Source organism: Battus philenor, unplaced genomic scaffold (genome assembly GCF_028537555.1).
Source record: "Battus philenor isolate CCGP_79_NKW_IND1 unplaced genomic scaffold, ilBatPhil1.0.hap1 SCAF_2, whole genome shotgun sequence".
NCBI lineage: Eukaryota > Metazoa > Arthropoda > Insecta > Lepidoptera > Papilionidae > Battus > Battus philenor.
The window spans coordinates 13,692,265-13,714,024 of NW_027181682.1; the positions used below are offsets into that span (position 1 = coordinate 13,692,265).

General features: G+C 32.6%; 1 protein-coding gene across 1 annotated transcript; it reads right to left on the reverse strand.

The window, feature by feature from the left end:
- Positions 1-1,202: 1,202 nt before the first annotated feature.
- On the reverse strand, positions 1,203-21,581 carry LOC137922112 (carbohydrate sulfotransferase 11). Its single transcript, XM_068764988.1, has 4 exons — positions 21,075-21,581; positions 17,387-17,644; positions 15,988-16,192; positions 1,203-2,471 (listed from the first exon to the last, which is right to left on the reverse strand). Exons 1-4 carry the CDS (start codon positions 21,321-21,323, stop codon positions 2,242-2,244), a joined length of 942 nt encoding a protein of 313 aa, XP_068621089.1. The 5' UTR covers positions 21,324-21,581; the 3' UTR covers positions 1,203-2,241.
- Positions 21,582-21,760: the final 179 nt, after the last annotated feature.

The window sequence follows — 21,760 nt, forward strand, 5'->3', positions numbered from 1 at the left end:
GGGCCACTCAGGCAAATCATGAACTGATGGCGGGTCGGCCGCCAGAAGTATAGGTAATTAATTTTTTTTGGTTTTAATCTGGAATAGAATTCAATATTTTTCGAATGTACGAGAGTATTATTTTTGCTGTCGGCGGGCCACCAGCATTCGACAGGCGGGCCGCGGTCTGTGCATCCATGATCTATACAAATGATAAATTAATAATAACTAAAGAATTGTTATCAATATTAACGGAAACCTCAGCTGCCCTGACCGATACAATGTCAAAGTTATTGCCCTATGTGCCTATCGCAGTCAACTAAAATATAATAGCTATGTCAAACTTATACAAGTGTCATCACTTTATTAATCGATTTAATGTTTAAATAAAGAAAGATAAAACATAAAAAAATTCTTTTTCAAAATTTTTATTCGAAGGCTTTTTGGTATACTATATATTTTTATTTCTTTATATCCTAACACGTCTTGTTAAGTTTTTATTTGACGTCGATGTTTGACAGGTTTTATTACTTTTCCATTTTTCTCTCCGTAATAAATGATGAAATACCTTAACAAAAATTAAAAAAAAAAACATAATATAGTTGGCGGAGCCGTACTCGAGTATAACAAGTTTGTCGATTAATGTTTGTCTATACATGGTGGTTGTAAATAGGGTGTGCTGCTATACATTCACACATTTAAAACTTTTAGACCTATAACCGACCATCCCCTATATCTAGCTAACTTACCAACAGTAAATTATTACAGATAAGACATATCTATAGCATCAGTGGTAAGTTCGCAACTTAGTGTTTTTAACGAATTTATTTTGTAAGACATAAAAAGAAGGTTCAGGCAATAGTGTCACATATTTTTTGATTGTTTAGGAATTTTGTTTATTCAGTATGTCATCACACAAAATAAAACAATGAAAAAAGTTATAACAATTTTATTAATTATGCATTCATGTTGTTACAATATATAAAATAATAGGGTTGGTTGTTTTATAAAATCATCACTGAGTGAAAAATATAGTGAAGTAGGTAAAATTGTTCAATTTTACAACAATAAGGCACATTACTTGATCATAAACTAACAATTTACAAAGAAATTTGAGATAAATTTCATATAATATCATTAAATCTGACGTATATCTTCAAAATATATAAAAAGTTCAAAAAATATATAAAAAATATCCTTGAATTTGTTCTTTACGGATAGATATTCACATTTTATTATTTCTTTTGATATCTACATTGTTACTTACTTCAATTAAGTCTAAATATTTTTATAAAAAATAACTTTTCACCGAGATTTCATTAAATACATACAAATACAGACTGTATGTTGTATAATTTATAGTATTTGAATATGGAATGTATATATGTAATATTTATTATTGACATGTACTTTTTTCATTGTACCTTTAAAAGGTTTAAGTACTACTGTACTCTTAACAAGGAACAGACGTGCTACGTTTAGCTTCTAGGCCTTTTATAAAGCTAAAGCTATTCGAAGACTAACATATAAACATACGTTAAGTTACTACACAAACACATACACGTTTTTAAGTTATTTTACACTGTAAAATTTTGAGTTACTTATAACAATAAATAATCTTACAAGCACCATATGATTGAAGAATAGAGAGCACAGTGATCGAGTATTCGTATGCATACTAGCTTAAATGTTTAAGTGTTAGCTTAGTACAGAAAACACTTTTGTATCAAAAATCGCGGGATGATCAGAAAAAAGAGAAACAAAACCTTTATTTATTCCCATAATAACCTTGTAATGAAAATGTAAAACCTTGTTAACTTTTACATAGATTGTTCGTTTATTAACTTTTAGATATAAGCCACCATGTATCAAAGGCTAAGCATACAATATGCAAACCATTTAAATTTGTACAATGCTATAAGAAACTAATGTAAACGTATATGTTATATCGCTGTTAGTGTGCTTATTTAAAGTAAATATATAAAAAGTTATTAGTAACTCATTAAAGCCGTCTCCATAATTACTTAGCTTAAAAAACTATAAGCAAATATGCTTACGATACACGATCTCGATGTATTACCTTCAAATATCTACATTTAGTTGAAGTTTCATAAAACGTCGACAGTATACTAGACTGTTTATCTAGCACCATAATATTGATAATTATTATCAATAAAAAAATGGAGTTATTTCCTAAAAATTCTGTTTGCCCCCACCAAAGGTAGCACATGGTTCAAAGCCTTCACATAAAAGTAGGCAGCGTTATCCTAGATCGTAGCCTACTATGTTGTCTAAATCATAGTTAAATACTCTGTAGTCGTATTTATAGAGTTTGTACAGGCGACGTATGAGAGGTAAGTCAAGCTGTGAGAAGTAGCTGTGGAGCTTTTCCGCTGTGCCCGACGTGTGAGTGAGACGGGGGAACTGAATGTATGAAGCCTTGATTGTATTCAGTGCCAGTAGCGAGTCGTCTAATAATGTCTCGTATTTACCTGTAAACAAAATTGTTTTTTAAAATTATTTTAGTGTTCACGTTTTTCAAGTTGATTGTGGCAAGCTATTAATTGTTAGGCGATTTAAGTATTCACTTAAACGCATGTAGCTGTGTGTGTGGAACATTTTTTTTAAATCATCTATAAGAATAATTAAAAGGATATATTCTTGTCTAGATTAATATAACATACAATAAATTCTTGAAGTCTTGTTGCATCATTATTTACAGTTTATTTATTTATTATTCAGTTATTGGCGTTTAGATTAAATAATTCTGGCCAGGGCTATCCACGTCTACGATGGATCTTTTAAATTTATATTATGTAATGTTCTGGGCGTGTCTGTTTAAAATATATAGTGTTTTAGTCATTTCGAAGTATATCCGCTCCAGGGCTCTTCAGAGAGCTTGAGCAAACACTTCTTAGAGTGACTGGGCTTATAAGAACTCCGACACCCAGGATTTAGCTCTTCGGGTACAATCGGAATACTAATATATTCCGAATGTACCCGAAGAGCTCAACCTCACCTCTGTTACTTTTACTGGATTATTCGATTAAAAGGCGTCGATGCATTTACAGATGATTTTAAATGAATACTTATATATGATAAAACACATTTCGGTGTCAATAGGGTAAGCAGGAAAAATATTATTGTAGGAAATCACACCCTTCTTTAGAATCACACATAAAGAGTTTATAAATACTAGATGAAATATTATTTGATGATTATACAGGGTGATTAGTTACGGGTGTAAAAGCTTTAAGATGGCTCATTTCCTGCGAGTGATCACCTTGAAATAGGTTACATTAAATTATTATTTCTAATGGAATACAACAGGCCAATAACTTTCGGCAGTTCAGTCTGTAGTGATAGATAGTTAACAATAAAATAATATCAATTTTAAAATTGCTTTTCGTTATTATAGATATCTCATTACATTATTAATTATTTTTAAAACGATTAAATTTAGGATAGCTAATATACAATAATTGACAGCAAATGACTTACACATTTACCCCATAAAAGTTTTTATAACTATAATCAATCATCCTGTACAAGAGACCTAGATGGATATTTCGTCGATCTGAAATTATTTTGCTTATTTTGTGATGACATCTTGATGTGTTAATTCTATTATATTTAGAATTGTCACCTCTAGACGCAAAGCACTAGTTAAGAATTTGTTCATGTTTTAAAAGTTTTAATTTGATCTTCAAAAAAAAGATATGAAATCCTCTACGGGTATTTGATATAGTTCCACAAGGAGTCTTAGTTTTGAAACTAAAGTTAAAAGTAAAATAAAACGATCTTATAGTATATAATAGTTTTTAGTTGATCGATAAGTGTGGACCTTGGTTTGTTGACTAATTCACATAGCTGATATTATACTGTGTGCATCAAAAGCACAACTTTTGAATTTCAGGCCGGCTTTATTTCGATTAGCAGATCATTATTCCGAGCCAATGGTAGCTTACTACTTATAAAGTTAAAATAATTGACCATTCAAAACAGCGTGCAAAAGTCTACTTGAATTAAGATATTTTGAATATAAATTCAAATAGATTGGTTTTGTCAATGACAAGTTATATATATTTCGATCAAGTAAGACCCGTTTCATATAAAGTTTGCATTCTAGCCATCTCATGTGCAGAATCCGTTAGTAATATTCTAATGCATTCTAACATTTACTAGATAAATATTACATCGATGTAAACCTTTTTTTAGTAATTTGCAAATGATTTGTTTTTACCGTATTGATATGTCAAGTTTAATGTAAGTGCTGATAATAATATGTACATTACACAAATATAAAAAAAATCTACAAAAAGTCTTATTGCATTATACAGGATGATTTGTAATAGATATAAAAGCTTTAAAGGATCGAATGCGTAGCTCCATGCATGGTACGACCTATTCAAATATCAATGGTTTCAGAAATAATAAATTACTTGAAAATATGGTAAGAGTGAATTCAAAATATCACTACATTTTAAAATTAATAATTGTTTACAGTCTGCTCCTTAAGACCGTAATGCCAGAAGTAATTAGACTGTCGCTTTCCAATATAATAAATAAATTAATTAACATATTTCAAAGTGATTACTATACAGATTGATTGAAAATGCGTGGGAATGCTTTAAAAAATTTTATCAACTAATGCTTCATATTCGTTCCGTTGAATCCATTACACATAAAACCAATCACCCTGTATAGAGTATGTTCACACCTACAAAACAGTAATGAGCAGTCATGAACAGTGGTATTCATAAAGGACTGACAAATGTAAGCCGCCGGTTCGATTTCGGATCGGTCAATTTGTGGCAATATTGCCGTCGCTATTATTTGGTGAAGGAATATTCCGCCATCAACGGTATATTGTATGATGAAAAAATCTAATGCACCAATTCACAGTTTGTCCGTGTGGTTATTTTTTTGGAGTCCCTGTTTAAGGGGTCCTCTGATTCCCCTATTATTTTTTGAGACAGGACCTTTGAGTTTATCAGTACGTTTTTTTATTTTTCTTCTTTCTGGCAGATATCTCGCATTCTATCTCCTTCGTTCCTTTCTTCACATTTTATTTTATTATTACTGCTTTTATTTACATACCCTCTATGTATCACCTTTCATCCGTCGCCACATTTTTAACATTTATTTTATATCTTTCTTTTTATTTTCTTTCACAATTCTCATTTTGTTTATCTCTTAAAGAATTTATTTACGATTCCAATTTTTGAATACGTCTTCTTTCAACTGATTATATAGTTATTTTTATATACCTTTATAGTTCTTTGTACGACCTTAATTTTAATATATACTTTTATTAACTCTCCCGTGTGGTTATTATGGCCAATGTCCTCTCTATGAGGGGATGCTTTTGCCCCAATAGTCGGTATATACGCCTAATGCAATACAATTACAACTAAGGATTAACATTGATATAATATGAGAACTAGTTCTTTTTTTAATAATTTATACACATAGAAAAATACAAATTTGCGCACCGTTAATGTCTTATGCAAAAACACTTTATAATTACGATAAAAAATTGAGAATATTAAAGATTATGTTAATGCAATTATCGAATGATGTATAGGTTATTACCCTAATAGTAAAAAGACTTTACTGCGCAAAATATAATCTACAAATAAAACTATGTCTTGACTTATCACGATATCTCTGGAACGATAAGGCTTAGAGACTTGAAACTTGGAAGGAATATTCCTTTTGCCGAATAGAGGTCAACTAAGAAATTTTACGAAATTACAACCACTTAATAGTGCTAGCTACACGAAGCGCGCAGGATACAACTAGTAATTATCACTGTAGTAATCACGTTGTTTATAAAGAATAGAAACTAAGTTTTTTGTAATTTAACCGAAGATTTTACGCCCATTTCGAATTCTCCTGTATAAAAGATTTATTTAGAAATGTGTCATATTTTTTTTCTATTGGACTGCGATAGCGTAATAAGTTCTGGAAGTATAAAGCCTATAGGTACAAATAATAGACAATATTTAATTTCAATATGTGGTGATCGTAATTTTGAAAAGGCTTTCGCGAAAAAAATAATGTATCACATTTAACAAAGACAGATCGCCTAATTATGAGATGATTGGTAATGAATGTGAAAGCTTTTTATTGAGAAATTAGCTACAAATTAAGCCTTGTAAAGCTTTTAAGTCTATAACCAAATATCTTGTATATTTGTTGAGTCTTTCCAATCCTAAAAGTTTTGGCTCGGACCAAATACATGTTTTTACAATTTACACTAAGTTTATGAAGTTAGTATAGCATAGACATACTATTAATGTTTGTAAAAAATATTTTTTGCTCTTATGGTAGGTAGCGACTGAATTTATTGTATCTTCCAACTCCCTTAGTCACAAAAAACAGCGGTCATTATATCTAAAGTCTCTGGCTCCGTAGAACAGCTATGGGATGACGCAAACATCTAAACCGGTTTCTGTAACTCTCCTTCGCTAACAGCAAACTATTTAGATATATCTTCGACGATGCACAACAATCGTAGATTAAAATAACACGTGATTTAACAAATAATTATTTACGTAATCTGTATACATGGTGATTATAAATATTTACTGTCAATTAATGTACGGTGCACCCTGTCGAAAAATTAATAATTTCAGAAATATTAAATATAATACACGTAAAACGTTTTCATAATCAAGTAATTGCTAAAATTATTTATTGTTTACTATCTGTAGCTGCAGAATTTGTACCGCCAGCAGTTATTGCCCTGTCGCATTCCAATAGAAAAAAAAATAATGTAACATATTTCAGAGGCTTGCTTGATTCCTTGGTTGAAGTTGAGGCTGTTAGCCCGGAGTTTTTAACAGCTTCATCGGAACTGAGTTCACGGAGCGGAAGAGTTCGCGAACTTAAAAACAAAGCAAAAGTTGGACAGACGTATTCCAGTTGTACGATGACGTTCGGACGTAGTAAACCGCTCTACCCGAGTAGAGCTGTGTAGTGCTGATGTTATGTATGTGGCTTGAGACGACAGCGCGGCCCAAAGGCAAGCCAAGGATGGATCTGGATCCAACCTCGGTTAGCCCCTGATGTTCGCGGTTAGGAAGCGGGCGGCCGCCCCGTAAGAAAGGGTATTGTTGTTTCAGAGGGATGACTTCAATTAGGATGTTTAAGTGGAGATGTTTCTGTAGTATATATTAGATGAAGAAGCTATCAAACTTTTTGGTGGCAAATGAGCTACACGTTCAGCTTTATACAACTGTCATAAATAAGACACTGTCTCTACTATCTCTGGAATCATGATATTAAAAAACTTGAAATTTGATGTGAATATTCATTTCGCAGCTGTGGTAACGCAGCGGTAAAGAACTGAGACGACTGAGACGATAATCTTATATGATTCTCAAATTATGTGGGTCTGCCACTGCTTACAAAAAAATTCCAGAGTATGGGCAACATCGTTCTCTGCATACCATACTGCGATCGCAAACCTGCCTGCCAAGTGTGATGGTGCATTGTATATCTCCATAGATATCTTTGGCAGAGGCGTATGCGTTACAGAATCGTTTTTAGTTGACGAAAGCGACGAATCCTTTCGCCTTTTAGATGTCATCAATGAAAAGAATTTTCGAAAAAATTCCATTCGCAAGAGGATCGACGCGGCTTAATTTGTTGTGGCAAAATTGCTACTTGTCTGTTGTCGTTGATAACTTTGCCGGGTTTGAGGTGACTAAGTTACTTTAAGGCACGGATGCACAGACAACGGCCCGCGGGCCGCATGCGGCCTGCCGGTCGAATACTGGTAGCCCACCGACAGCAAAAATAATACTCTCGTACATTCGAAAAATATTGAATTCTATTCCAGATAAAAACTAAAAAAAATTTATTACCTATACTTCTGGCAGCCGGCCCGCCATCAGTTCACGATTTGCCCGAGTGGCCCCTAGTCTGTGTAACCATGTTTTAAAGTAACTAAGTTTGCGGAGCCCTCTCTAATATGCTAAGAACTTGTCTCGGATCTTTACGTTAGATATTCCATAAGATTTGGGAAACCACCAAGCGCTTCGCTTAGACAAATGATCTTTGCAGCGATTGAACCTATGTATCTAATTTTTTTTTACCTTTTAAGGTAAAACAAAATTAGATACATAGAAGTAATCAGTTTTGTACTGATTATAAAGTAAAAAAATCGTTTATATATTATCGTTAAACGTTGACGTATTGATATTTATGAGGGACTATTCCCAACGGTGGACGTCCGATAACTATATTAATCATGATGATGATGATGCCAAGTGATTGTTATTGTATATTTACATCACTGCCAAATTAACAAGTTGTGAACATAATGCTTATTAAATTATAATAATACGCTAACTATTACTTACGACATAACTATAGATAAAAGCGGTATGCCAACTGCAAAGGCGTTTCATGCATTTTCATATACGAATAAATAAATTATACATTGTTGACAAGTGACACGCCAAGCCGAAATCTCCTCATGGGGTACCTAGATCCTGGTCACTCTATAGAATGTCAGTCAAAGAGAATAACTTGATGGCCTTCCAATCTGTAAGTTGTAGTGTGTATCGATCTTAGCCGAGGCTCTTCCACGAGCTTCGCTAACTTTAAAAGAGGTCTAATGAGAGAGGTTCGATAGGGCTAGGCGCTTTCTGCACCTTGCCCTGTCGAACCTGCAGAATCTACGAATGCAATCTGAGCAGCAGTGACAATCTTGTCGAAAAAAAAAATATTTAAAAAAAACTGGATGATATATAATAGTTAAATAAATAGTGCCCTGGTACAGTAATTTGCTTATTTTTATTTTCTTTTTTTTTGGCTAAATATATACAAAAAATAATAAACAAAATAATATTTAGGAATTTAACTTTCAATTTATACAAAAACTGTGTGAAACTTTTAGATGTAGATTTCTTGTTGACGATTCTATTTTTAGCGGTTTAAAAATTTTAAATTTCATAAGAAAGCGAAATTGTATGTAAATTTTGCTATAAACGTGTATCCTACATAACGGAATACAGAATTCTAGATCTATTACGATTTTCTAGAAAAAGTTTTTACATACGAAACAGACATACTTTCACGTTATATTATTTATTTATTAACTATTTTTACATTCAGAGCAATTGCAGGCTTGAAAGTCAACCTAGCGTGGTGCACATAAAGCAAATAGCAAATGTGTTAATGTGCCGCAATATATACCCATAAATGCATACTTAAATAAGGCAATATAATTGATATGTAACCTATTTAAAATAGAATAGGTCCTTAAGTTACGTCAATTCTATCGCCAATAAGTCTCGAAACTTCTTTTTAAAGATAACGGTTTGCTGACTCCCTATGTCCGTAGGTGTGTTTATTTCGACGAAGAACTTTTTACTACATTAACATTTGCGGTAAATTATAAAAAATCATATAACGAACACTCATTTCAGTGTCATTTTTTAATCCATAACTCTAACAAATAATTTTTACTTTGCCGCCAATTTATGAAAAAAAAAAACAGAATAATATGTGTGAACAATTCGATTTTTAAATCTTAAAATATTTTTTTATATTATCTGCAAACTGGCCAACTTCATTTTTTGAGTATAACGCATATTGGCGAATGAACGTACACAGACATACAAACGAGTTCCGCCATTTTTTATCACCGGACGTTGAGACGCCGCGAAGTAATTCCAATAAAGCGTTTCACTTCGTCGTTTCTAACACGAATAGCATGGGTTTGTTATATTTTGCGTGCATCAAAGTTTTCTTTCAAATATGCCACGTTTAAACAGGCCAGTCATTTCCTTTGACTTTAGGCACCATTTAATCATACTATCCTCACAGGATCATTTAATGACCACTTATTTACGTCATGTACTAACCTCACTAATAATAATAACATGCATACCGTAAACCTTTGATGGTTTCAAATGCGCCCAGATCTGTGAAGAGCACGCAACTGACTAAGAACACTTTTTTGTGGTCACCTTCATAATAGCAACATCTAATATAAGTTTCATCATCATCTTTTTAATCATAAAACGTCCAGTGCTGGACAAAGGTATCTCCTATAAATTTACAACAGAACTGATTGAAAGCGCCTACTTTAAAGCCCCATCGGCTCTGTTTAGCAACACATGTGGCCTGCCCATTCTTCCTTTATCTTGTCAATATATGTTGGTTTATTTTGTTGGTTTTCATACATCCTCCTTTCTGATTCAATCTTACAGAGAAATTCCGAACATAGCAGTCTCCGTGGCTTGTTTGTAGTTTTGCCAATGAGGGCAAAAGTATAATTTTCAAGTCCAATTTAAATACGTGTAATTTAATAATTATGGTTTACAATGGCGTAAATGTTAATCACATCGCCATTGCCGCAAAAGGATGCCCACAGCTGAACATAGGCCTTCCTATATATTTCCAATAGGACCGGTCAGAACGGACGTGTATTCTGCGTCTTCCTTAAATTTAAAACGATTGTCCACCTTGCGCTTGCCACTCCGCGGTTTCCACTTCAGAAACTTAAGGTCTCAGTTCTATGTGGCCTGCCAACTTCAATTTGCCAATTCGATTGCGTAGAGAACTTCCAAACAGTCGTCTCCGTGGCTCATAGAGCGACTGTGAACCTGTCGATGGGACTCGAAGTGTGACCATGTTTTACTTTCCTAAGTCATTTATTATCCCGCTTTATTAGTAATTATTTAACGTTTAGTTACAGACTAGAATAATTATGACAATGGCTGTGTACACCTAGGAGAACATTGTGGAATGCTATATGAAACTTAAATGTATATTATTTATGTCGCAGACGTGCCTAATTAAATTAAATAAACCTGAAAGTTAGATACAATAAATATTTCCAAATTACAATGTTACAACATGAAAAAAATAACTAAATTATTTCATAGTCATCACTATAATTGGCACACACTCAATTTATCTGACAGAAGAACCTTGTGTGTTCAAACGCCGCGAACGGCCATCGTTCGTAACGAGTTTTTAATGAGCTTAATAACTTACTTCTAATGGAGGAGTGCATACGAAAACGATCTTTAGATACATGATTGCTTCTCTACTATAACAATACAAAAATATAGAAATGAAATAAAACTCATGTTTCTTTAATTTTACTTTTACGTGGATTTTTTTTGGAACCTATATAAAGCTATTTATTGCACGGATATATACACAAAAATGATGTAACTAAATAATAAAGGGGTGAATATATAGCAAAAAAAACTTCAAATGTTTTACACTCATTTCCGTCCCTAGTATATTAAATAAATTTATTTTTTCTCTTGAAAAGTCACAAGCCAATAACTTCTAGTGTCTGATAGGTGTTCCAAGAAGTCTACACTGGCATTTGGTAAATAATAATTAATTTTAGTGTGCAACAATCCGAATTCTAAAAACGCTTTTTCTAAGTACATTATTATAACGTTATTTATTAACTCAAACAATTTAGGATAAGGTGTACTCTATACATTATTTGACATCAAATAAATTTTAATTTCACCCCTTCAAAGCTTTTACCTCTATGAACCATCACCGTTTATATTCCTAAATTTACTTTAAAATCACTTCGTTACACAAGTTACGAAACGGTAAAAAAAACTTATCCGTGAACACAGTATCGCGTTCATGGTCACTTCTCTAATTAAATTTTTTAAAAACGTCGGCGTAATAAGAGAGGTTCGCTTTGATGTAGTTACACTTGATAACATTCCTCAAAACAAAATTATCTTACAAATTTAGAATAGTTACATTTCTATTGTGTCGGCGAATCAAATAAGCAACAAAGCTTTGATATTTTACCGATAAAATAAGTTTTGTTTAAAAAATAAAAACGTAATTAATTTCATTGGAATATTTTGTGAATACGCGGACCGTGAAGACCTAACAGTATACCTTTTCAAAAGAGAGTATTCAAAAATTTTTATAACCTACATTCTTTAGAACCTGGATAGGTCTAGAGCAGGGATGAGCAACCTTTTTAATCAAAGAGCCAATCTATATTTTGAAATCGTTTGGCGGGCCGCACATAAAGTAAAATTTATTATTAATCTACAATACTTTATTTACAATAAACATTAGAAAAAAAAAATTAAAAAGTGAAGTTTTCATATACATATTAAACAAAAAACTCGCACAGACGCGTCGCATTCGTATTGCATGTTTCAACTAGACGCTGTGTTAGTAACTTGTCACAAAAAAAACGTTTTGGTTTAATATATTATTGTAATTATTACCATTTTATTATAATTGTATATTGATTGGATAAAAATGATAAAATAAATTCAACTTTTGATAGGCTAAGCGAGCCGCGTGTTGCCCATCTCTGTTCTAGAGAATGTTCTGAAACTGTTCTAGAATGTTCTTATCGGTTTCCAAGCAAATCGATATATATATTTATAAACAAGAGAAATAACATTCACCTATCACCTCATGACATCGATATTCGGAAATTTTGGAGAAAATTTCATAAATAAATATTTAAATAATCATCATTTAATCGCTAAACTTAACCCGATCACAGGTGATCGACCCTGAATTTATTTTACAGAAATTATATTTATTGAAAGCTTAAATAAAAATGCCAAACATGTCTATAATTTACACAATAAAAATTATACAGACTCATTATTAGACAACAAAATTAACTTGATAAATTTAGGTCACAGCATTTCTAGGTAATCCTTTCAGATGCTGGATAGTTAATATTGACTGGTATGTATATTTCATGAAGTTTATAGGTATAAAACTATTTACATGGTTACGTGGTAAAATTGTTAGAAAAAAATTGACAAATTTTCGAAAATATTCCCTCAAAAAAGCCGCAGGTTAGCACCACTGATATAAAATACACATTGCTATATTATAAACGGCATTGAGAAAAATTTGTATAGTAACAGCGAACTGTTTCAAAACTTCATATTTTGTGTTCATCTTTTTTTCTTATTCTATATGGATTATATACGTCTATGTACCTAGATGTACCTACTTTACAGTGTTTTTGTAAACTGTTCAAGAATTGCAACTAAAAACAATTTATTAATAGCTTACTATGTCTCGAATCCTAAACATATAATGACGTAACCGAAAAAAAACACAAGGACGAATTTTACAGAACTGTCTAACAAATAAGATATGCTTACCACTCAAATAATTAGAAGCCGGTTTGATTTATTGCTGTAAATAACAACTATGTGCGAGATATCGTATATACATAATAACCTTGTAGTTATAATACGGCGCATTGCTTATACTTGAAAATAAATTTAATATTCAAGGAACTAGTGTCAGACGTGCAAGGGTACAAAAAATCCCTCATTTTTTATATATTTTTTTCAGTTTATTATTCAATGTCGAGTGGGATAAATAAAAAAGTATTCATGAAATTAAAAATAATTTAAGTAATATCCTTTGGACTAACAAAATATCATTTTATCATCACCATGTCCAATAAGACTGGTCACCAATAAGGTTGTCTCATCGACTAGTGTGTGTATGTCTTAAACTGTGCTTCCAGTCTGGAATCCATCTGGCCAGGCCTGCCCAGCACACAGCACACACTTACAAACTCGCTTGGATATCAGTTACTAATATTATATATAAATAAATAAAAACTGTCATCAAAATGCTATAAAAAGAAAAAGTAGCCTGGCAACATATTTCCTAATATTTTTCCTACCTTTTTATCGTAACAAAAATGATAAAACATATATAGGTGACCGTTTTTAAATTAAGAACTCTACCTGTAATAGTCACGTTTTTGTAGAAATCCGACAACAAAATGTGAAAGTATGTTCCTTCTCCACATAGAGAAGAAGCACATTTTCATATCATACTGCTACTTCAGAGATAAATAGTAAAGTAATAATTAATATTGACCTTTATAATTGTGGCTAGATAATAATTGTATGTCGTAATTATGTGCAATTAATGTCATTTAAACAGAATTAATTGCCTGTAATATTTATATAACAAGTCAAAGTATAATTAAATAACACAATTTATCATTCCTTTTGTTATATCTTAAAGAAATGTATATAAATAGAAACTGACATAGGATTTAACGAATAAAACTATATAGACGATAATCTAAGGTATTTTGTGTATTTTGTGATCCGTTTTAAAATAATATGCACATATAACAACATTGTGGTCACTTAGGTAACGCAACGCTCTTGCGACCGATAGCCGTTGGATCCGAAAGGTTCTCTCGAATGATGACCACGGGCTGGTCATCGAGGCAATCTTTGAGAGTGAGGCCTATGCCTTGTCGTGAGCGTCTATCGTCTTAACCCTTAAATGCACAATGATGAAAAACTGCAACATACCACTTTGAATACAATAGTGTACAGTAAGTGCATAGTGTTGTACATCTACAACATAATTTTTTTTATAAGTATAAAAATATTATATTTCATTTTTTATATCTTTTCCTGCATTGTTGTGCAAGATATAACTATTTTTAAAGTATAAATGAAAGTCATGTATTTAAGGGTTAAAAGAAGAAAAAGAAAGCTAGCAGTACCCGGCGCCAAGTCGGAGTTACTATTCACTGCAGTCAGGTACATAGCCAGTATCTACATGCCTTAAGCAACAATTACATCTGTTCCTTAAATAACAGTCCTGCGGCTGTCAAATTTTGTCTTTGCGTCGTACAATCTACAGTTTTTGTTTTATTTAAAATATATATTAATAGCATTTATATACAGATTTATTAAAAAAAATCATTAGTCAATATTTTTGAATCTCTTCAAAACGTTTAAACAAAGTGGAAAAATTATTCAGAAACCTATCCATAAGACTTTCGTCAACCAAGCTCTTTAATCGCTTAAAATTCTTCATATTACAATAGGATTCGATTTCAGACAATATTTTTACATAGACAATCATAAAAATACTATCCTTGCATCAATTTTAATTTTGTATCTCATGTTGCGCTCTTTTAGAGGACAAGTTTGCCGGCTACCTACTCGATGGAAACGCTCCCAAACCGTATTTGTTGCATTGGAAAATCCTAATGATCCAAAATAACATGGTTCTAAGAAACGTGAATGTTCACGACCTTCTTTCCGAATAAGTTTAACATGCCGCAGTTATGTAAGATTCCATTACCTTGAATATATAATAACGATAGAAAAAAAATGTACACAGGCGATCAGTTATAAGCGAGAAAACTGTTATGGTGCTGATGTCTGTATTATCCTACAAAAGCTATCTACAGGTTGATTAGATATAGGTGTAAAAGCTTCAAAGTTTTTAGCTGGCAATAAGCTATAAATTTACGACTTAATTATCTATGAGGATCGCCCAATCAACTAATAATACACAAAATGTATAGACATAGCGGCAAGAAGCAAGAAAAGCAAAGAACAAAGAAGCGTAGAAAAGAAAGAAGCCAGAAAAGAATCAAGAACCAATCGATTAGCAAAAACCGACTAGCAATATTAAATACAGTGATTCTTATACGTTCGACGAACTTTTATTTAATGACATATCTCCTACATATCTAATGTGATGAAAATTTGGCTGAGAGGCTATGGTCGTGGTCTATTTCCTATTTCAGCAAGATCAGGTTCCTTACCTTCTTGACCGCCCCAATGATATAACAATATAACCGTTCTTAAACTCTCCACAGCCGTTAACACTGAATATCAACTGTAGTTAAATAAGTAAGATTTATATACATGGTAAACCCTATCGATGGTTGTAGCAATAACAAATAACGTAATTTTAACTTAGTAAGAGATTTTTTTTTCAAAATTCCGATTACAACATATTAAAATTATTTAATGTTTACTATCTGTCCTTGCAGAATTTCTACTGCCAGAAGTTATTGGCCAGTCGTATTCCAATCGAAAAATAAATTAATATGACATTCCAAAGTGTGCACTTATCTGAGAAATGGGCTGTACATACACACACCTCTTTATCTCTTTTACATTTATAATTCATCAATCTGTATAAAATGACTAGTGTGTAAATAATTTTAAAACTCACCAACTAAAGAATATTTTATGAGGCAGGGGTGACAAAGGTTGGTGATCGGCTGCCAGTGTTCGTTGTTTACGACGTCCGCCATTTCTTCCGATTTGTTAGTGAGGAAAAGCGCGAACTCTTTAAATGTTACGTCATGTCCGTGTTCCAGCGACTCGTTCGATGGGTTTTCGCGGTAGGCGCGTATAATTCTCTTTCCCACGCGGTCCTGAAAAAATTATAGGTTATAATTTTCTTTTAAATTCAAAAGCATGGTTGTATTTTTTGGTTTTTGATTTTTTTATGAGTGAAATAGACAAAGAAGTGGATCTATCCACAGAAGAACCAAAGGGGCAGTGAGTGGATCACACCACTAATGCAACGAACGGATCCAACGGCCTGAAGATTCACGAGTCGGTGGTATATAGTCAATGTCAGCACAAGAAAGATCATCTTGGCGATTTTTAGAGGAGGCCTATGTCGTGTAGATGGTGTCTGTCAGCTGACATGATGTTGAAATAGACAAGAAATTAAACATGATTTCTATAATTCTAGTCCTATAACACTAGAGTACGATCTTTAGATAAGACAGACCGAAAAAAAGGAAGAAGTAAATCTACGCTGTGAAGTTAATCAAATAACTTCATAAATATATATTCGAAATGTTTAAAAATTATAACGAATCGAGAAGCAATTTAAATAATTTTAAATTTTACATGAATTGTGAAATCAATTTATAAAAAAAGATATATAAACAAACAAAGACGATATCTCTATTTATCAGCGCATAAGAAGTCTCGGCCTTTCCCCAGTTATTGCAACAATAAGTTTGTATTCAACGCACTGTTGATAGTGTGAGAATGGCCTAGAATTATACTTTTAGCTTCACTGACAACATGAAATATTTGTTGGTTTTTTTTTTCATTATTTTAAGTTCGCAACCATATATTTAACCAGATTTAATACATAACGTTTTTATTACATATACCATCCAATAAAACGTCTAAAACATTAAAGGCTGCCTTATAACACTACACGTACTGTAATGTAGTATAGCATAAAATGACTGTGTAGTGTTGCATTGTTAAGGGAGCCCCAATGTCTACCACCGGGGGGGGGGGGGGTTAGTGGGTAGGAATCCCACATACCCCTGTCCTCCCCCCAGAGGCAGGGCATCTTGAATACTAGAAGATTTCCCCAACCGAAAAAAAAAAAAAAAAAAGCCCCAATGTCTACCGCCGGGACCGCCCACTAGTGGACGCTACAAGAGCGTTTTTGATTATGAGAACTACGATTGGAGATATAATTATTTTTACTAAATTATGATTATTTATTACATAACATAAAGACATATTTATCATTGTCATTTCAGTCGTAATGTGTAAATAAAGAGCGATATAAATTATATAATTTAAAAAATTACCTGAAAATATTTTGCGCTTTGCGTGTCCCCTTCCAATTTGTTTCTATAGGCAGACAACAACCGCTCAAAGGGATTCCTCACGATAATCATTTTGTGGTAATTCTCCAGCATGACGTCCCTCTCCTCTTTGGGGACTGTACTTAAATTCCGGAACATTCCAGGAGAATGAGCAAGACTTGCGGGAATGGAAAGAACATCCGTATCGTTCCATTTTTCGGCCAATATCATAAGCACCCTCTTCCAATTTGTACATGCTACCTAAAATCGTATGATAAACTTTAACAATTGTGACCATAATTTTGTAAGAACCAGGAATTTTTTTGTACAGAAACATTATTATCATTTTTGTCGTAAGGCATCTATAGGCATATATAGGCCTCCCCAATAGATATCCAATAGGACTGGACGGAAGCGGTCTGCATCTAATGTGGACAACTTTAACAAGGTCTGTCCACCACGACGGCAAAATGTTCGGTACACTATGCAACCCCACTGCCACTTTGACATGGCAATCCTTCGGATTTTTATTCATCTACTTATTTTCTCATTGGACATCGAATCTAAATTCAGAGCTTAGCAGTTTTTATGGTTTTTTGAACGACTGTATTTTGTCAGTTAGATTCAAATGAGAAACAACATTTCACTTTTTTAATATTTAACTCCTTCATTTAGAGAAGTTATACATTTCATACAAAAAAAAAACAAGTCGTTAGTGGCGTAAGACATCACTAAGACTTTAAAATTGAGACCTTCGTCTGACACTTGAAGAAATATATTAGACGAGATGTTTCCATTTTGTCATTGCTGTTAAAAACTTATCATTACAATTTTAAACATACATAATGGATGGATGCTTATTATACAAATAGACAAACGTAATTAATATAATAGTTAGCCTTGGTTGGCCTCGAGGGAAGCTACCGAGAATATGCACCATGTAGTCCCAGTGTGGAATTTCTCGGCGCCATATTTTTAAATTTCTGGTGTTTAAATTTTTGGTGACGTGTGGTCACTGTTTGCCTTAATAACGCTGATAGTTAAGCTAAAACTCGTTTCTAGTTTCTTAGAACTGGGAGGCTGCCGAGCGAGTCTCATATCGCTTAGGCTGTCGCTACATGATCTGCACCTTTAGTTCTTAAAGAGGTCCAGGTGAACCACCGGTGGTGACGTTGGTCTATGTTGGCGTGATGAAATAAAAGGGGGCTTACAATTCGTAAACAGTTGTGAAGAACTAAAACATTGGTTCGACTTCACCTATCAATATAGACAGATAATATTTTAATAAGCTCAGAGATTCTCTCTTGTAAAACATGCATATTTTTAATATCCGCGTTTCTTGTCAAGTTTTGATAATATGGTAGAAATGTAGCTAAATGATCCACGGAACCAGCTTTTTTTTGGGAATTCCTGATCTACCCAATGTTGCCTTACTGGCATTTACAAATTCCGCGAGTTTTTTTACCTTGCTTACGTAAGTGAGATCGCAATATACCTTAAGAGCTTTAAGTTAAGCCCTCATATAGACTTTTTACTTGTTTAGGACGCCGCTGAGCTCTTAGCTCGTTTAGTGGGCGCCCTACTGCAAGAATACATGAGGAACATTTTGGCATTGGCAGCCTGGCTGCCACAAATAAAAAAAATCCGAGAAGGTGTACAACATGGCCACTGACTAGTAGTTTCTTCAACGATGGAAAGCCTGAATGAACCACAAAGAAGTGACAAAATAAATACGGTAATAGTTCTATGGTATAAGAAAATCTGCCATAAATGCGGCGGTATTTCGTCTAAGTTAGTGGCTGTCCTAGTTAAGACTGCGTGATATTGTTTGGCTGCGACTTATTATCATTCTGGGGTATAGTTGTTGGGTCATCGTGTGTAGAACAGAGCAGTGTTTGAGAGTTCCAAGAGGGATTTTAATAGGTGTCGGCAGCCTATGGTTGTTATTCAGGGTCATAAACCATTGGCTACCACTATTTATATACTTTGGAATGTGGAACTTTGCAATTGTTGGGCCTACTTATATTATAAACTCTCCAATAAATGTAAAAAAGTTGTGTGATAATCATAAAAATATCAAGTAAATAAAAAACCTAATTTTGAAGCACATAAACATATACAAGATTTACCAATTAAATATGCAACATTTTACAAAAAGTAGCTATTTACTAAATTTATAACAGTTTATTTTCTAAATAAGTTTTAAAATTAAAATTAAATTAGGTTGTAGATCAATAACATAGTGCCTATCTCTAACAAGTATTGTTCAGCTATGCAATGATTTAGTTTAAAGTACACCAAAGCAATTGAAGTCAATGAAATTACAAGCTGAGATGTACAGGATAATTAGTTATAATTGTAAAAGCTTTAAAGAGGGTAATGAATAGCTAAAAAAAACTTTAACTATTGCACAAAGTTCTGATCACTCTGAATAAAGTTATTGCTCTGAAACTCTATTGGACTGTGACAGACCAATAAATTTTAGCTATACAAAGTTTGCAGGGACAGATAACAAATAAACCACAATTATTTCTAATACAATATAATAAGCATTTTAAAAATATGTATTATCACATTAATATATTAAATATTAAACTAATATAATTATAATATTACTAAATTATAATTACATTATTTTAATATTTTTTAAAACATTTATTTTGGATAGGGCATATATCAAGCTTTTGCACCTATTTTCAATTACCCTCTACATAGATATATCAAGTAAAAGAATAAAAAAATGCTTGTCAGTTTAAATTTAGTATGCAAGCTACACAAGTTCTGAATAGATTTTACATCAAGTTTACATTACCATACATAATTAATGTTAATGTAAATAAAATGCAACGTTTCTCAAAACCAACACAAGCTTTTCTTTTATAGCAAAACATACAAAAAGTAATGTGAACAAGTTTCATCTTCACCATTTATATTAAGTGTAGGTATACCTCTATATATTGTGTTACTAAACCTTTGCCCCAGTTACAATTTGGAGTGCCAACCTAAATCTTTTAGATTGTAAGAATGCGTATGAATCAATGCTGCAGTACTCAAGAGTTTCCTAACCTTAAGTTACCCCTGTAACATTGCCATTTCAACCCTATTGAAGTTGTAGATACTAACAAGTACATAATATAATAGCTCTCTGACCTGCAATTTTACTACATATAATGTATTTAAGTTGATCCATAGTACACACTGCTTACAACCTATGATAGGTTCCTGTACTATTGGAAATTTATTAGTCAGGCCTATGTCCAGCAGTTGACATGGTTGAAATGATGAAGTACTGTTTGGCATCAGATACCTTTAAAAACCTTAAGAAAGGACCTATGATTTAGTAAATCTTAACTGCAGTAAGATGAGAATAAAAGTAAATATTTTTATGTTAGTCTTTTAAAATAATCTCTAATATCTAAATACTTCAATGTATTTTTTTTTGGTGGTTCTGTTAAATATTCATTTTACTTTGAAACGGACAGTAGCTATTTCTCTCTACTAAGAAAAGAAGTAAATATCCTATAAATTCGAAAATCAAAATGATTACAATTAAAAAAAAACAAACATTTTATAAATGTAACAAATTTTTGTACACCCCTTTACGATATTTAAATACTTGTTTTGTGGTCAAAAAGGCGCCGTTCCAATACGTAATGTTGGTAACTCACAACGTTTCGCCTTGAAAACTCACCTTTGGCACGTAACAATAAAGAAGTTTGTGATTATCATCAACTAGTATATGTTCAAGCTGGCTTGGTGGTAATTCATCGAGGCTCCATTTTAAAGGAAAACGACGGCAAGCGTCCTGAATATGCTCCTGACGTGCTAAATTCAAGGACTGGGTCAGTTCCAAGGAATGTTCATTGGCAGATTCGTTGTTTCCGTTCACAAAAAATAGTAGGCCCAGAATCAGTGTTATATACCCGTTCCAAGCAAGCATTTTTCGCCATCAGTAACGCACTTTAACTTAATATTTTCGTAATTCACAATTTATTATTTTAAAATGTAGGGCATAGCTAGAACTGTGCTTCGCCAATATATAATACAATAAAAACACTTTTAGGATAGATTTTTCATAAAATTACAAAATGTTTATTTTAAAAAAATAACTTATGCATTCATTTTATTATTTTGGTAATTATATAAATCTAACGTAAAAGCACCGAGTTCTGTAAACACGTATAACATCCACTCATGTAGAAGCTGTGAACGATACTGGATAGTGTGAACAGTGAATAAAAAAGAAATATTAAAATTTTGTAATGGCAATGAACGAGGAGTTTTTGCCATGGCCAAAATCAGGAGGATGTATTTTATTCTACTCTATATAATATTAAATAACATGTAATATATTATTTATACACAGAAAATAAAACT